Source organism: Hermetia illucens, chromosome 2 (assembly GCF_905115235.1).
Source record: "Hermetia illucens chromosome 2, iHerIll2.2.curated.20191125, whole genome shotgun sequence".
Taxonomy (NCBI): Eukaryota; Metazoa; Arthropoda; class Insecta; order Diptera; family Stratiomyidae; genus Hermetia; species Hermetia illucens.
The window spans coordinates 115768171-115786808 of NC_051850.1; the positions used below are offsets into that span (position 1 = coordinate 115768171).

General features: G+C 40.6%; 1 protein-coding gene and 1 non-coding gene across 2 annotated transcripts in view; both read left to right on the forward strand.

Annotated features, from left to right (window-relative positions):
* LOC119648678 (protein daughter of sevenless) overlaps positions 1 to 18638 on the forward strand; it is a 54782-nt gene that overhangs the window by 26348 nt on the left and 9796 nt on the right. Inside the window, exons 5-6 of the mRNA XM_038050471.1 lie at positions 1277 to 1382; positions 1457 to 1643. Coding sequence (XP_037906399.1) covers positions 1277 to 1382; positions 1457 to 1643 — 293 coding nt within the window. The remainder of the gene's footprint in view (positions 1 to 1276; positions 1383 to 1456; positions 1644 to 18638) is intronic.
* On the forward strand, positions 14966 to 15129 carry LOC119650501. The gene has a single exon (XR_005249315.1). It is a non-coding gene; the product is annotated as a U1 spliceosomal RNA (small nuclear RNA).

The following is an 18638-nucleotide window of genomic DNA, read 5'->3' on the forward strand; positions in this document are numbered from 1 at the left end:
AATGAACGGATTAGCAGATTCCAAGAAATTCGAAAAACTCGAATTCGTCGTTATTCAAGAAGAACTCAAATACAACCCATATCGAAAAATATAATGGGCAAAACACGCCAGCAAACACAAAATTCACCATTAAACTGTAACTTATAAATTGAAATCTACCCAAACGCGTACAAAAATCTACAAATGACAGTTCAAATAAAAATCAGAAACCATTTCCTTTTCCTTTCTATTTTTTTACGCCTTCTTCAGAGCTATGGTTTGAAATTCGGTAATGACAATCTATGTTTGGTAAATTTCTCTTCCTTTACTAAGTTTCTTGTTGAGCAGGTTTATGGCAGGAAGCTGCTACCATTAGCCTTGAAAAGACGATATGAAATATAGAAAGTCTAATTGTAGAATGAATGTCATCTGCAGAAGGATTACTCTAAATTATGTGATAGCTTCCGGGCAATATCAGGTATTGCGTTTCGGCGGATAAAATCAGCGTATCATAGATGGGTTAAGTTCCTTAGAATCACAAAATAATACTGGCAGATAGAAGTCATTTATTAGGTGGCAAATACAAACGATCGGATAAGGACCGTCCTATAGACTGGTCGTTTCTGGGATTTCCTTAAATTCTTTACGAATTATTAGGCTATCGCAATTCTCTACACTGATTCAAGTTGAAAAGTTCGTTTTCGAAGATTTGGGCAATGCAATTTTTCAGTATCCGAGCAGGGAATTTGGAAATGAACCAGCGCAAGCTACCGATGAGTTTGATGGAAGTGTAGGTATAAGCAGCTGTTCTTAGCAGAGAGAATGACGATTTATGTGGAGAGGCAAATATGTAGTAGGCAATTTCCTAGATGATAATCGTGTACGCAACCCAATCATTGTCTTTTGAAGACTTTCAATCCTTAGCAATAAATGTTGTAAATAATATGGCTATTAATTACTTTGAGGTATGAAGGCAAACAAATAGATTGATAAAGGTTTAAAGTATATGCTCACCAGGGAGTTTGACTTCAAAGCTCAAAGAGACAAAAAATAGGAACGATTACAAAAGCCATTCTTTCGCAACGCACGAATAGTAATTTATGCCAAGGGTACACTAGCATTTATTGCAATAGGTGGAAAGTATTCCTAACGACCCGTTGTCTCTGGATAGCTAGGACCCCATTGAAAATTGAGTCCAAAAAGATTTCTTCCCTCTCAAATATCACTTAATTTATAATTACTTTATATTCAATCGAACCAATAATAATAATTGGATCCTATGTTTGCGTCATTTCAGCAACAGTTACGTCCACGAAGCGGTCGCTCAAGTCCTACAGATTCCGAGAGTGTATTTACCGACGATGAAGATTGGCCACATTCGGCCCAATTACGAGATAGCATGGGTAATTTTTCTATTTGCTGTTTGTTTTGTCATTACTAAGATAGTATGTGATATAATTTTTCTATGAAATTTTAGATCGTAGTGCTCGTCCTTCGGACAGTTCTGTAGAGAACGAAGCAATAGTTTTCACTTATAAGCAACGATTTTCGAAAATGCCTGATGATAGTAAAGGTGCTGCAGCGGCTGAGGATCAAGATATGAATTTGAGGCTTACTAAACCCAAAAAATTAATAGGACCAATCTCAACTTGTGACGACGAAAAGTGAGTAGAATTCAACTTATTTCAATAAACAGTATTGTATAAATTAAATACAGTTTTTCTGGTTTTGATTGGATTTTTGGGGGGATATCTTCCATAAAAAAGTAATCGGCAAAAAATTATTTTCGTAAGGATTGATTAAACAATGTACAGTGTACAATGTACAATATAACATTGTACACATGAACAGCAAATAAGACGTTTTTTGCAGAATAATTACTGCGCAAAGCTTACTTTGCAAAAAAATCGGGTCTGAAATTGAATTTTCCGTCTCAAGTAGATTACTGCTAGCTCGTATTATAATTTACAAATTCATCAAAGTGTATATTTCGTTTGCGATTATTATTCATGTATAATGACAAAGAAAAACGCAACGTGGGATTGTCTCATACAGTCTTATTTGGAATTTAAATGATATATTAGAGATCATATTACCTATTCGGCATTCAGGCAAAATGAAAATGTTAGTTGGTAGCCATAAATGACGGTTTTACCTACGAAATCGTTTTATAAACTGCTACTCTGAGAATTGTATACTTACTCCAATTGTAAATCTATCATTGCAGTCTGAGTCACCATTTTGCCTATTTGTTTGTCAGTGTAGTGTTGTTTTCTCAAAATTAAACTTATTGAATTATATTCAATCTTCCATATCTTGGAATGTTCGCAATAAAAAAGATACTCTTATGTGACTACTGATTAGGCTCTGAAGCCTTTACTATTTTCGCTGAATCAATTATTTTAACGAGAAAAGAATTGAGTGTTAGTGCAGTGCTTTGTTGAGTTGGTATTGAATTTTCCATGTTTTGGGGCGGTTATTCTAAATATGTGGGAAGTCATCACTAAAATGAAAAACTACCTCTTTCATGTTACGCTCTCGTTTTCATGTTTATTTAGTAAGTACAATGTTTCTCAAAACGGTCTAATGATTTTTTCGCTCTTATTTTCTAAAAAGAAGCTAATCTTGTTGAGTCAAACGCTTTCTAATTCAGACCACGGACAACTATTGCACAGTTATTGTCATCTTTTATAGGCCTTTAGATTTCTCTCAAATCGATTGAGACTTTTGAAAACTTCTAACTACGTGATGTTTATGCTTTAATTATAGGTACGTAACCTATGCATGAGGTGTCTGCTGAATTGTTAGCATTAACAAACTGAATTCTGCTTGATATTGCTTTATTTATTTGACTAAACATTTAACTGTTAGAAATACGCGTACGATGCGCTCATCTGCTTATTGTATTTGGTAATTGAAAACAAAACTTTATTATTAAAATTGGTTCATTGTCTGACTCTTCGTCTGTTTGTTACAATCTAAGACATGAAATTTAGATGGAATGCGGGAACTATGAATCCCATACTGTTGGTATGTCTGTTTAATACACGCACTTTTCACCAAACCTATAGAGACGCGACGCATTCAGTAAAAGACATCAGTCAATGTTTAAAATTAAGGGGAGGTCCCCACAAATGCAAAAGGGGGTTGTAATTTTTTTCATCGAATATAGCCGTGTGGCCTCAAATGAAATGCCGCGATTAGCTCTTTCAGAAGTAGGTCTGAGTTTTAACATCAATTGCAAAGAGGACGGGGTGCATGTGTTAGAGACCAGCTATTTATTTTAAGGGCATATCATAAAAACTCTCCTGTTAGTTGGTATTTAAAGATACACTCAAAGTATTCCCAGCTTGTAGGCGATTAAGACCCGTAGAAACAGAGGGCTAATAACCTGCAAATTTAGAAACTCTATTGTTACTAAATCTATAACAAACCTTGTGATAGCAGACACGAATCCGGGTCGGACTGTTGCTGACGGTTATCGCAGAAGGGTATATATTAACTGCACCATTGGACAGTGGGGAAGAATACCTTCAATGGACAATGCAGGCAATATGAGAAATAGAGCGTAGTGTAAGTCCTGACAAAATAAAATCCACCATTGAATTGGTGAGGAAAGCAGTATGGCGGAGCGATGCCAGGCGCCCTCCGGGCTTTCGTGCCTCGCTCCACATATAACTCCGAAAGCCCCGCCCGAAAGGAAATATCATAAGAAGTGCATCGCAACTGACCAACGGAATCCAGTTTCTTTGAAGTCAGGTTTAAATGTTGGGGATCATTTCAATGTGAGTTAACATTTTTTGAACTTTAACTCCAATCTTAATTGATAATGTATAACTGAGTTAGAATTTTGTGTCGCTATTGTTCAAATTCAAATCAAGTCACAACGGAAGAGATACCCTAGAATATTCAACCGGCTCAAGGTTCGAATCCTGCGTGCAAATCAATTTTTTTTATCTGCGGCTTTCGAATCTTTCAGAAACGTATGTTTTATCGCCGCCCATGTGAAAATGTCAGAACTTGCTGTATGACTTGTTAGCATTACTGACAAAATGTAATGTAAATTGAAAGATTGTCCTTTCACGCAACAATTGACCACTTTTTTGTTAAAAACCGATTAATTACTTTAATAGTAAAAAGTAACAAACACTAAACCGTGGGCTTTCACGTAGATAAGAATCAAATTGCTCGCTCCGTGACATCAAAAGAAGTGTCAGCCAATCGCCGCGTTTTCTTTTCCATCTTGTGAGAAGTCAATTTTTGAATCATTTTAATTGAGAAAGAAAAAATTACCTGGACTGGCTGATGACGATGTTGGCAGCGGATGAGCTGGACGCAGAGGCGAAGATCGGCTTGGAGTTTCATGAGAGTAGAGTGGCTTTCAAATTTATTACTACAAAATTTTCCTGCAATGGCAGAATTAAGAGGACTAAAAGATAAGCTTAATTCATTTTCTAATCCAAATGATCACAACAAAGAGAATAATTCTAAGTTCGACTCGGTTCTAACAACTTGGTGGCCTTGGATTTTGAAATGAAGAAGAGTTCGGTGGCCGTGCCTTGACGAGGAGCTTGCCCCTTTCAAATTAACTGTGCTTGTTGACCCACTATTAAGTTTTTCGTTGACAATAGACTCCCCGCGTTAGAAAATGACTATATATTCTTTTATGCCGAAATAATAGTTTCACCTGCCAAATTACCATATCCGTTAATAAAACCAATTCGGGACGCTCATTAGTTAATTATAATGGTTTAACAATTGCATTCTCACAAGGCGGAAAAGAAAACGCGGTGATGTCATCGAGCGAGCAGTTTAAATCTTATCTACGTGAAGGCATCCGGTCTAGTGTTTGTTATTTGTTATTTGTGGGAAATTGATGCGTGAATGGACAATCCTTCAAGTTACTTTACGTTTTAGTAATGGTAACAAGCTATATAGCAAATTTCGACACTTTTACCTGAACGGTAATAAAACTTATGTTTCTGAAATTGCAGATCACCTAGTATAAAAAGCCACTTGTTGGGACTCATAAGCTCGATCCAATCTCCTGAGAAAGTTGTCCTCAGCAGGCACTTGTGCGTGTCTAATGACCCTTGAATGAATGTGTTGACTTCACATTTGTATCGCTCGGAACTTATATTGTTTATCGGGCTTTTGAGGGGGATAGACATTGATTTTCTAGTTTCATACACATAGAAGAGTCTTCACTGGATAACGCGAAAAACCGATCGCGCCACTGGTTAAATACCTGGAACTGAACCGACACACCGACACAAATGTTAGTATCCGAAACTTTCGTTGGTAATATAAGTCCAAGGGATCACTGTCAACTACCGGGTGAGTAAGCTCGAATATTATCACATTTTCGTGTAGCGCGGCGCGAACCTTGAGCATCCTGTACAGGGTTACTCAATTTAGTTTGTCTTCTCGTAATCGTAACCGAACTCCAAATGCTTATGAATTTCCGCGATCTGTTGCTTCAGTGTTTTCACTAGGAACGGTTGAGCACTTAAGATTCCTTGTTGTGGATCGATGATGCTGTTTATGAGCATGTCCTTAATGCGGTGGTACTCCCACAATTGAACATGATTGTTTTAATCAAACTGTGAAGCTCGTTAGACCTTTGAGCCGTGTCGCTTATTTCATTGACGACCTTTCTTAAAGATTCAACATTGGTCCGGACAGAAGATGCGAAGTCTGCGAATTTGGTTTCCTGAGATTGCAAGGTGTGCGCAGTAAGGTCGATTACCGAGGTCATGTTTTTGTATATATTCCTCAAATGGTTTTGGTTTCTGGTAATTTGCTGGATATCCTTGAGGTATTTTTGTGCGAGGTCATTATCAAGTACGCCGAATAAAGCTTGTCGGCTGTCCCAACTAAATATAGGGTGCACCTCTCTTGACTCTTTGAAGGAGAAGCACATTATTGTCAGCTAGCATTCCCTGTGTATCCAAAATTTTTTACAATGATCATGACATATGGTGGCCATCAACTTGCAGTGGTGTTTACCCTTTAATAATTCATGGCACTATTTTGTCTATGCTAACTTTCAATCCTTGCAAGGCTGTGCTAGGGGGTTAGATTGTAGCAATAGACGATTTTCCCTTCTCCACTGTTGACCTTTGTGTTTGTGACATGTTCAAAAAGTATTCCGGCGTTATCGATATTGAAATTGGTAATATTGTACGGAATTTTTTTGGCTCCCTAACTAACGATTATCAGCCACCACCATGATAGACATTGTTCGGTTGGTTGCTCGATTTTTTGACTTTTCATCCTTGAGGTCGTCGGTAGTCTCCTGACTCTCGTCTTGGAAAGTTAACAGACAAAGCATCGCGATGAGTCCTCTAACGATACTGTCTTGAATTTTTACGCCTGGTACTCTGACCCGACCATCAGCTCCTAGAAACGTGGATCTTTATTTATTTTACATAACGGACGAAAGTTCAAAAATTCTTTTATTTGGCAAAGAGCTGTGTTCATTTCTTGACTAGCGAACTTATTATTGCCCATTATTCATTTGAGATGGAACTTTATCGATTTTACTGCACTCTCCCACTAGATGCGCTCATATCCGAGTTTCCTTTCGACTCGAGCGGTTGCTAAATAACCCGTTCGAAACCTTGAAGTTGACGAGAGGCCCCGATCATGTTTCGTCTATTGCCGCTATATGTATCCGTGCATACTCTTCTGTGAACTGTGAAACCACCGTCGCCTGCGAGGTCACTCACTAGTTTGAAGTGTATGGCCTTGGTAGCGAAGCACACAAACCCAGCGATGTACATTTTTTCTGTCGTGCCGCCTTTCCCATTGGGTTTTCCGACATCTAGTGGGCCTGCATAATCAATACCCACGTGGTGGAATGGTTTCGATGGACTGACCCTCTTCCGAGGAAGATCCCCCATCAGCTGAGTATGACCGTCCTGCCTGTAAAGTAAACGTGTGATGCAATGACGGAGGCGATTTCTTACTGTTTCATCATCATCATCATCATCAACGGCGCAACAACCGGTATCCGGTCTAGGCCTGCCTTAATAAGGAACTCCAGACATCCCGGTTTTGCGCCGAGGTCCACCAATTCGATATCCCTAAAAGCTGTCTGGCGTCCTGGCCCACGCCATCGCTCCATCTTAGGCAGGGTCTGCCTCGTCTTCTTTGCCTATCATAGATATTGCCCTTATAGACTTTCCGGGTGGGATCATCTTCATCCATACGGATTAAGTGACCCGCCCACCGTAACCTATTGAGCCGGATTTTATCCACAACCGGACGGTCATGGTATCGCTCATAGATTTCGTCATTGTGTAGGCTACGGAATCGTCCATCCTCATGTAGAGGGCCAAAAATTCTTCGGAGGATTCTTCTCTCGAACGCGGCCAAGAGTTCGCAATTTTTCTTGCTAAGAACCCAAGTTTCCGAGGAATACATGAGGACTGGCAAGATCATAGTCTTGTACAGTAAGAGCTTTGACCCTATGGTGAGACGTTTCGAGCGGAACAGTCTTTGTAAGCTGAAGTAGGCTCTGTTGGCTGACAACAACCGTGCGCGGATTTCATCATCGTAGTTGTTATCGGTTGTGATTTTCGACCCTAGATAGGAGAAATTGTCAACGGTCTCAAAGTTGTATTCCCCTATCCTTATTCTTGTTCGTGTTTGTGTTTGACCAGTGCGGTTTGATGTTGTTGGTTGATTCGTCTTCGGTGCTGACGTTGCCACCATGTATTTTGTCTTGCCTTCATTGATGTGCAGCCCAAGATCTCGCGCCGCCTGCTCGATCTGGATGAAGGCAGTTTGAACGTCTCGGGTGGTTCTTCCCATGATGTCGATATCGTCAGCATAGGCCAGTAGTTGGGTGGACTTGAAGAGGATCGTACCTCTTGCATTCACCTCAGCATCACGGATCACCTTCTCGAGGGCCAGGTTAAAGAGGACGCATGATAGCGCATCCCCTTGTCGTAGACCGTTGTTGATGTCGAATGGTCTTGAGAGTGATCCTGCTGCTTTTATCTGGCCTCGCACATTGGTCAGGGTCAGCCTAGTCAGTCTTATTAATTTCGTCGGGATACCGAATTCCCTCATGGCCGTGTACAGTTTTACCCTGGCTATGCTATCATAGGCGGCTTTAAAGTCGATGAACAGATGGTGCAACTGTTGTCCATATTCCAACAGTTTTTCCATCGCCTGCCGCAGAGAGAAAATCTGATCTTTGGTATGGGCCAATGATGTTCTGGGCGTATGGGGCTATCCGGCCTAGCAAGATAGTGGAGAATATCTTATAGATGGTACTCAGCAACGTGATACCTCTATAATTGCTGCACTGTGTGATATCTCCCTTTTTATGTATGAGACAGATTATGCCTCGCTGCCAATCGTCAGGCATTGATTCGCTGTCCCATACCTTGAGCACAAGTTGATGAACCACTTGGTGTAACTGGTCGCCTCCATATTTAACCAATTCGGCTGTAATTCCATCGGCTCCTGGCGACTTATGATTTTTTAGCCGATGAATTGCACGGACTGTTTCTCCTAAACTTGGTGGTGGCAGTATTTGTCCGTCGTCTTCAGTTGGCGGGACCTCCAACTCGCCGATGTTCTGGTTGTTCAGGAGCTCATCAAAGTACTCAACCCATCGCTCTAATATGCCCATTCTGTCGGAAATCAGATTTCCCTCTTTGTCTCGGCAGGATGAGCATCGAGGTGTATAAGGCTTCATCCTGCTGACTTGTTGGTAAAACTTCCGCGCCTGGTGCGGTTGCTCCCTGTACTTTTCTAGTTCACAGACTTGTTGGTTCTCCCAGGCTTCCTTTTTCCGTCTGTGAAGTCGCTTCTCCGCTCGACGGAGTTCGTGATAAGTCTCTGCGCGTGCCCGCGTTCTTTGAGAATGCAACATTACTCGGTATGCGGCATTCTTCCGTTCCGTTGCTAGCTTACATTCATCGTCAAACCAGCCGTTCCGACTCCTTTTGCGGCTGGGGCCAAGTATATTTGTGGCCGTATCCATGATAACGTTCTTCAGGTGGTTGTGAAGATCATTAGTTGATGCTTCATCTCCAGGTCCTCTATTGACTGCGGTTATTGCGGCATCCATTTCCCTCTTATAGGTGTCGCGGAGGGTTGTGTTGTGGATGGCTTCAGTGTTCACTCTCACCTGATTGTCAGAGGGGATTCTAGGTGGTATTGTTATTCGAGCTCGGAGCACCATGCCAACGAGATAGTGATCCGAGTCTATATTGGCCCCCCTATATGTTCTGACATTCATCAAGGCTGAGAGGTGGCGGCGTTCGATCAACACGTGGTCAATTTGGTTGAAAGTGGTCCCGTCTGGAGAGGCCCACGTATGTTTGTGGACCGCTTTCCGCGCAAACCAGGTACTTCCAACAACCATTTCGTGTGACCCTGCTAATTGAATAGTCCGCAGTCCGTTATCATTTGTTTTTTCGTGTAAGCTATGGGAGCCAACGTATCGCCTGAATACGGGCTCCTTCCCTACTTGGCTGTTAAAATCCCCAAGTATGATTTTGATATCATATCTGGGACAGGCTTCGAGGGTTCTTTCTACTGCCTCGTAGAAGGTATCCTTCTCCGACTCTGCAGTCTCCTCTGTAGGGGCGTGAACGTTTATGAGGCTTATATTTCTAAACTTGCCTCGCAAGCGCAGAGTGCATAGCCGTTCGCTTATACTTTCAAAGCCGATAACAGCAGGTTTCATTTTTTGGCTGACTAAGAAACCTACTCCGAGCACATGGTTTACTGGATGGCCGCTATAATATATGGTGTAGTGGCTCTTCTCCAGGAAACCGGTCCCTGTCCATCGCATCTCTTGCAACGCTGTTACATCAGCCCTATATTGGGATAGGGTATCGGCTAGCTGCTTATCAGCCTCATCTCTGTACAGGGAGCGCACGTTCCATGAGAAAATGCGCAAATCGTTGTTCCTTTGTCGTTGCCGGGTCCGTCGTTTTAATATCCGTCCTATCCGAGGCTCCTGTTGTGGCTTCGTAACGGTTGTTTTCCGTGTAGGGTTGTCAGCCCTACCCAACCCCCAACCTGGAGGACCAGTTGGTACAATTTGTCCCGTTTTTAGGCGCGGGAGACTCGCCTTCATCCTTCTCCGTCTGCAGCTTTTCGTCAAGAAAGAGCTCCCAGCGGTCACCACGTGGAGGTGGAGATAGGGTTTGGTAGTAGAGCTGTTGGTGTTGGTTCAGCAGGCATTTCCCAGGTTTTATGCTCCATCGTGGGTACCAATCCACGTTTCGCCCCGGGACCTATACTACCCTTTGACCACCCTTACTTATTTCTTACTGTTTGTCGTCATTTAACAATGCAGTGTTTGGTTCGGAGGTGAGAAAGGGTGGCTGGATTCCTTCGAGTCGTTAATTTCCGCACTATAGATTTCGTTCTGGACAACCTTAATGAGAGTTTTTTCCGCATCTTCTCGCTCAGCAACAGATATGTACCTTGTAGCTTGTCTATACTTCCAGCGCATGCACCATGTAGTAATCGGGAGTAATTTATTTCATTCGCGTTTGACAATGGACAGTGTTTTCTCTGTTTTGCGTGCACCGGTCGATGTTTGGACCGAATACCTCGTTGTTGGCCATTCAGTAGCAGGTGACTTCAATCAAGTTGATCCATGCCAATGTATCGTGTCACTGGATAATTGTGAAGGTTTTACTCCTCTTGTTGCTAAATCCACCGAACCAACCCAAAATATCAAAGATTGTGGCTGCTTCATTAATTATTTTTCTCTTTGTAGGAACGGAACACCATCGTACCCCCAATGTTTTGACTTCACTTGTGTCGGATGACAACCATGCTTGTTCATCCATCCGTGTCGCTTCACCTAGTAGCCCCTGTATAACATCAGGACAATTGGCGGCCCACTGACAAATCTCAAACCCTGCCTCAATCAGCAGTGCTATGCACCTCTGCACTCTATGATTGAGTCTGCCCCTCCCAGCAGATCGTCCACAAAAAATTCTCCCGTAATAATTTACCTCCTGTAGGGTAACATTTGATTTCGCAATCATCCAATTGTTGGATCATTTTTGTTGCTAAGTATGGTGCGGAGGCTGTCCCGAATGTCACTGTTTTGAGACAATATGTTTTGATTGCTTCCTGTGGGCTGTTGCGTTATAGGTTGTGTTGGCGGTCCTACTGACTCTTATCCAACCAGATTTGGCCTTACATGCCTTTGATGTCGGCGGTAAAGACGTATTTGTGCCACCTCCACTGTATTAGGATTGTGTATAAGTCCATTTGTACCACTGGCCCAACTCTCATGATGTCATTTAAAGATTTGCCTATGCTTGTCTTTGCTGATGCATCAAAGACAATTCGCACCTTTATCATAAAACTACATTCTTTTATAACAGGATGATGTGGCAAATAGTACGATACTGGTTGGTTCAGCTCGTGTTTTGGGACTAACTCCAACTTCCGGTATTCTTGTTGAAGAGATTCGTTGCGACTGAGTCGGGTTTTGTTAGTTAACAGACTATAATTCAGTGGCCGGTGCATGATGAATATCCCTCATCATGCCTTCGATATGTTGCGACGTAGTGAGCCTCAAACTCGCGCGCGTCCCTTGATAACTTAGAGGCGATTGGAATCTCCTCTATTTCCCAGAAGCGCTTTAGCATGTTGTGCAAACTATCCTTCACTGTAGTTGGTTGCAATGTGATTGGCACTTGACTGACGAAGCATGATTTCTGGTGGCCTGGGACTCCTCTTGAAACGATCCAATCCAATGACCGCAGGCAATAGCATTTGTGGCAGTTGGCAAGCTCCTAGCAACATGTCGATGCGGCCCGGTGAGTGATAATCCGGGTCTGCCAAGTCGAGACCACTTAGATGTATCCAATTGTTTTTGAGAATGCGCAAAGTCGGCAAGTTGCTCACAATGCAATCCATGACCAGTGCCTCAATGTTCATCACTCGTCCGTTATCGCGATTTAGCGAAATGTTGAAATTAACTGTTCCCAGAATTGTTACAAACGTATTACCGATTGCTTGAATTTGTATGTCGGTCATTTGTTGTTTCAAGTTGAGCTGTCGCATAGCCTTTTTAGTGACAAAATTTTCTTGGGAACTCTGATCCAGAAGGGCTCTTAGCACAACCATTTTACCGTTCGATACCACTGTGACCCTTGCGGTCGGAAATGTTGATGCTGTTTGTTTATAAAGACAACACTATATCGTAGAACTGGGTCCAATGTTCGAAGCACCTATCGGGCCTTGGGATTTCAATGCGGGATAGTTTGATTGCTGACTGTTTAGTCGTTGGTGCTGATGTTGAGCGGGCCTCTGTAGAAGCCTGAATTCCTGTTGCAGGTTGGTACGTCGCTATCTGATCAAAAATATGGCTCCCAGTTTGAGGAACATTTCCTCTATCCTTTCAGTATTTTAGTATTTTGTCAGGTCAGTACCAGGCAGTTTTTGGAGCATCTGCACATGATGTTTCCTAACTGTAACCCATTCCGCCTTCAGATCCTCCAGTTTGCCAGTGAAATATGATAGGGAGTATCCTTCCTAAAGTTTTTATTAATGCGCTTAGTAGCGTCAATCGCTACTTGCACCTCCATCATAATACCGAATATCGTGTGAATAGATAAATGATGTCCCGAAAGTAATTGAACCAATTAACACTACGAGCACTACACACAACCAAATTGTCGTCTCTCGGTCAAAATTCAAATTTCTGGTATTCCCGGGATTTAGGAACGAATCAATTTTATTGAAGCTAGCCGTTGATTGCTTCACTGAAATCGCCATCCGGCTCGACGGACCATGTTAACAAGTCGGAATACCGGAAGCTGGTGCTTTGGGTATAAAGTTTTTTGTGTTCATCTTTGTGAGAAACTTTCTTCCCACATTTTTGCAGTCGCATATGGCTAAATACGCAAAATATGCCTTCAGATTTTTTTACACTACAAGCCATACGTACATATTACAGACGTAAATATTATGCTCATACTAAACAAACAAACATTACCTATTACTGAATACTGTATTATATATGCACGTGCATGTATAAATTGATCATACACATATTTCCGATTTACTTCGTGCGCAAAAGCATACAGATGACATGTAAAGTACGTATATTGAATACCGCTGTTTTAATGTACAAATATATCTATCTGAACTAGGGACTACCCCAAAGCTTCATTAGCATGTATAAGTGACGCAACGGGGTTAACAACATTCAAAGTTTATTTCGAATGTTGTTAATTCGATTGACAGTGGCTACCATCAGTGTTCTCCGTGGCGGAGCAGGCCGTGATTTGAAAAATATAATTGAATTTGAAAAATGAATTGAGTGAGATATCAATTAAGCAAAAGAGTATACACAAAGTTTTTAGTTCCTCTTCCATTTTTAAGGTTTTGTGTGAACTAAAACCTTATTAGAATCGAGACCGTCTGTCTTTTTTTTTAGGAGGTGGAAATCTTCAAAAGACACTAGGCTGGGCGCACCAGCGTGTGGGATTTTTACCCACTAAAACCATCCCCGACACTCTCCTTACCCCGCGGAACCACCATAAAGTATTACATCACGGGGCGGAGTCAGCTCATTCTAGCTTAGTCACCTTTCTTCTATATGCGGCGAATGCAACCGCGCTTTTCTCCTCTCCCTCTCTTCTGCCTTTCGAAATTTGGTTTGGATAGATGCAATCATGGAATTTTCTTCCTTTCTTCCACAAATCTCGGACAGAATACATGCTCTGGGTCCTCTGGGACTCCATCGCAAACGGAAAACTCAAGATTCTCTCGAAATATATACATTATAAATACATACATGTGTCTATTTCGAGTAATAGATATATAAATAATTAAAAACGAGAACGAAATGTTTCGCTGCGACCCATCATTCATATGAGTTCACTTTGTTGTGGTCTTGACGAATTGATATGTTATGATGATGTCATACACGTTTTAGAATGCACGAAATTAAGATAAAATGTAAAAGTTTAATCTTCTATAACTTTGTTTCCTCCAGAGTTTAGCCTTATGTTATGTTGTTTCTTATATTACTGCCAAACTAGCATGAACTTAAGGGGGGTTTCCGGCTAAATTTCTAAAATGTGGAAATACACTATTATTAACTGTATTTGTGCAGATATCGGAACCGGATGTATTTTGAGGCCTAGATTTCGTAGAGATGCATCACTGTGATTTTTTTCAGATTATTCGGTTGGATAGGTTCTGAGAACGAGACCTGTTACACTTTTTGTGGGCCATATTTTGAGCCCTCACTCCCGTACGTTTCATCCGATATCAAATGTAAAAGTAAAAGTTTCAAAAAGTACTAATTGAGCCCACATGGCCATATTCTGTAAAAAACAAATTTGCCCCTCCCTTTCGCACGTATGGAGAGCGCCCCTTAAACTCAACACAAAATGGCGCCACTTGCTGCATGTAAAGGAATTCGCAGCCCACACGTTTTTGTTGCATTTCCTTTATAGTTGCGAAACAAATTCAAAACTTCGTTTTTTGACTACTTAAAATTCCAATATCGTTTTTCAAAAAACGGAAATGGTTTTCATTGAAATAAAGCCGACAATGCGTATGCGTATTTTCGTTTATGCGCATTGTATCAAACACTAATTGAAATCAAAACTTCCCAGTCTCCAAATTCCAATCCCTCGCAAACATTCTACAATATACACTGATTTTCGTTTGATCAAACACATTTTCGCTTCAACAATTGGAATACTTGTTTCATTAGAAAGTCCTTTTAATTTTTCAGTTTCATGTCTATATTAAATTCTATTTAGTTCAGATTATAAGTCTACATCGAATCCCTCAGTTCAATGCTCATATAAACGTCTTAGGTCTCAGCACTCGTCTTGCACATTTTTATGACTTGGAGTGTCCATAGAAAATATCATATAGATATTTTCTATGGGAAATTTTCATTGGTTATAATTCGTAGTCATGTCGTGTTTTCGAGCGTATAAATGGTAGGTTGTGGCGGCGAGAAGGCATACTTACCTGGCGCAGGGGTTACCGTGATCACTAAGGCGGTTCCCCCGGAGCGAGGCTTGGCCATTGCACTAGGGTCGAGTTGACCTCCGCGATTATCCCTAATGCGGATAACTCGTGCGTGCAATTTTTGGTAGCCGGGAATGGCGTTCGCGCCGTCCCGACATAAATCATTCTATTAACAAACGAGTCGAGATCTGTGGTTCGATATTATTTATGAGTATCGGCCAGTTACGTGTAGAGGGTGTCGTGGTGGCGGTTTCCCATCCTCTTGAGCGAATAACAAAAACTCGATTTTGCACTTTGATCACTATGTAGCTCGAACTCAGACTGACTTAACAGGCTGTGAGTCAGCGTATTTATATATTTATTTTCTATTCCTTTTACATAATGTCCTTAGTTACTATCCTGGAAAAGCCAGTTATATATATTGCTAAAAAAACCCAGGATACATTCCTTTAATTACGGGTTTTACTCTCCCGATAAATTCGTGAAAAACCCTAATTATATTTGTAAATGTTTATTGCGGTGTGTTTCGTATTGTGATCCTGTATCGGGTTCAGGTAAAAGGGTTTCCCGGAGGATATCCAACACGTGTGACGTAACTGGCCGCAGATGCATTTTTGTTTTAAGGAAAGAGTTTTAAATTATTAGATTATTGTTGTGTTTCCTCCACGACGTTTGACTGAATACTGGTTCTCGTAATTACACAAGTAAATTTTCCTTACTTTTATAGACTTACTACATCTTATTTAGCGAAGCGGATTTTTGATACCTTTTATTCTAAGCAAACATAAAATCTTTAGATTGCAGCGGCATCTTAGCTGCTACAAAAAGAATCATGAAAAGGTACTTGTGCCATCTTAATTACTAATTTCGCACTCATCCTCTGGAATGCCTTTTGCGTTTTTAGACAAAAATCAAATCCTTCGCAGACATTTTACAAAGTTCAAATGCTTTACCGACAAGTTAACAAACAAATATTTTGGCGACAGATAATAAAAACCGTTTAAGTGATACAAGTTAATTTTTTAAACACGGTTTGTTTAAAAATTATAACTTTATTTGACCAAATCTACTCATCGACTAACTCACATGATTTACTTAATAATAAATTACACCTGTGTTATTACGCAGCTCCAGCAATACATTCCGGTGCATCCGGTAGAATTCTGCTTACCAGGTAGCGCGTGTTAATATTGATGGTGTTGTTGCAATTCGCTGACATTCGCTTATTGAAATGGTAACTTACATACTGTTCATGCATTATGTAACTAAATTTAATAAAATAGAAATATGAGTTCCCTAAATATATTTATTTATTGTGCTTTTGAGTTGGCACTTACTTACCAACTAACATACATATTTGACTCTTTTTCCTATTTATATTAACAATATCCTGCCTTATACTGCCTATACTCTTAAATTGGTGCACTTAATGCACTTTCTTGCTTAAGGGTAGGGGTGTCGGGTAGGAGAAATCGATTTTTTTTTGCATGAATAGTATCTATATATAGTGGAGAATATGTGGGCAAAGGGATTTTCCGATATTCCGAGTCCTTCAGAAATTACAGGGTTAAACAGGTAAGGAGTTTGCAGCCGCGGCTAGAGTACTCGATGAGAAAGAGCATCGAATCTTTTTTTACCTGTTAGTTTTTTACCTGAGCCTTATAAATTCGAACACAGATATAAATATAAAAAGATGGAAAATCAATCAATTGTCTAAACTTATTTGCTGTTTGGAATAAAAAGGATAATCCAGTCTAGAGTGAGCACTGAAAGGCGTTCAAGCTATACTCAGTTATATTATGTGGAAAGTATTGTGCTGTTTGTGTGTTCAGTGATTTTTTTAAATGGATCGTACGAAGGGAGATCGCTTTAACGTTCAATGTCTTGCTCGCACTAAAAAACGAGTATTTCATGGGAATCGATAGTTATTAGAGAAGGAAAAGGACTTCGCATCAACATCAGCAAAGAAACTTTTAGCAAGCATGAACATGGATGTTCCAATTGCGACAAGTTTTGTATATTGTATATTAGATTTTGCTGGAGTTTTCTCCGGTATTTCTACAAATTTCTACAAATAATAAAATATACGTAGTAGTAAAAAAGGAATGCGTAGGACATGTCGAAAAAAGAATGGGAACGCGGCTTAGAAATGCAAAGAATCACAAAGGCATTGGTGAAAGAGGGGCTGGAAAACTTACTGATAAGGACCTCACTACATTTCCTGGGCTGGCTATTCGTCGACATGCAAATTCGATAGAAGGAATGAAGCAAGAAATTTGGGAAACTTTCTTCCATAAATGTTCTAGAGACGAAAATCCTCAGCATCAAAATTGTCCAGCAGGGGAGGACAGTGGGTGCAAATGGCGCAAAGCGGAAGCTAAAGGAGAACTGGATAGTTTTCACCACGGGAAGGCACCTTTGACTGAAGAAGTTCAGACAGTCATCAAACCAATCTACGAAGATTTGTCACGAGATGATCTCTTGAACAGATGTTTAGGAGCAGAGACCCAAAATAACAATGAGTCGTTAAATGCATTGATCTGAACTTTCGATCCTAAACACCTTCATTCTGGGGCCAAGGTTGTAGAAATAGCCACTTTTCTGGCTGTAATTATTTTCAATGAAGGATTCAATGGCATTCTCAAAATCCTAGTGACAATGGGATGTCAAGTTGGTCACATATGTCAGGTTTATGCCGCCCGCCGTAATGAAGCGCGAATTGGGCGGTCTGAACGACGATTGACTGACCTCGCTAAAAGAGCCACAATTGACACCAGAAAGCAACAATCGGCCTTACAAGACTTTTTTGAAGAAACGGAGGGTGCTCTCTATGGACCAAGTATAGCAGATTAATGGTGAGCTAAAATTTTACTGTTGATAATCACATTTAAATTTTCAAATGTGTTTTTCTCGAAACTGCAGCTTGAAAATCGGCTGCCACCATAGCTCAAAATCTATCCAATTCTTTGAAATTTTCACGGCTTCCTTAGTACATATTTCTACGGTCCGCAAACTAGGATAATTGCAATCGAACGGGTAGTTTTTTTTTTTATTCATAAAAAAAGCCGTAAAAAACAGCAAAATCCAAAAAATTAAGTTTAAAAGCCCACCAAAAATTTACCTTTTAATATTTTCTAATTATCCTAGTTTGCGGACCGTGGAATATTATCCACATTAAAATGCCGTTTAGTTTTTTTCCCTCAGATGAACACAGCGCCCTCCAGCGTGGCAGCAGAAAAACACCTTTTTTTGAAGATGGGTGCATAAATTAACACCTATTCCGAAAATTAGCTACGAAATCAAGCTGAAATGAATTTATCACATATACTAGAGATATCAATAAATATATGGTGAAAAAATCACGTTTCTATCTTTATCCAGTCCTTCAAAATAATTTTTCAAAAAAAGGCAAAAAAAACGGCCTTCACACGGGATGACCCCCTTAAGTGCAAATGTGCCTTCGGTTATTTCTAATTACATTGACATTAAAAGTTCTTAACGCTAACTATCTCAGTTCTTATTGCCTACGGCTATCATTAGCTATCGTACGGCGGGTCGCGGTTCAAATTTCACTGGTGGCAGTGGGATTTGTATCATGATTTGACGTTGGATACCAGTCGACTCAGCTGTGAATGAGTACCTGAGTCAAATCAGGGCAATAGTCT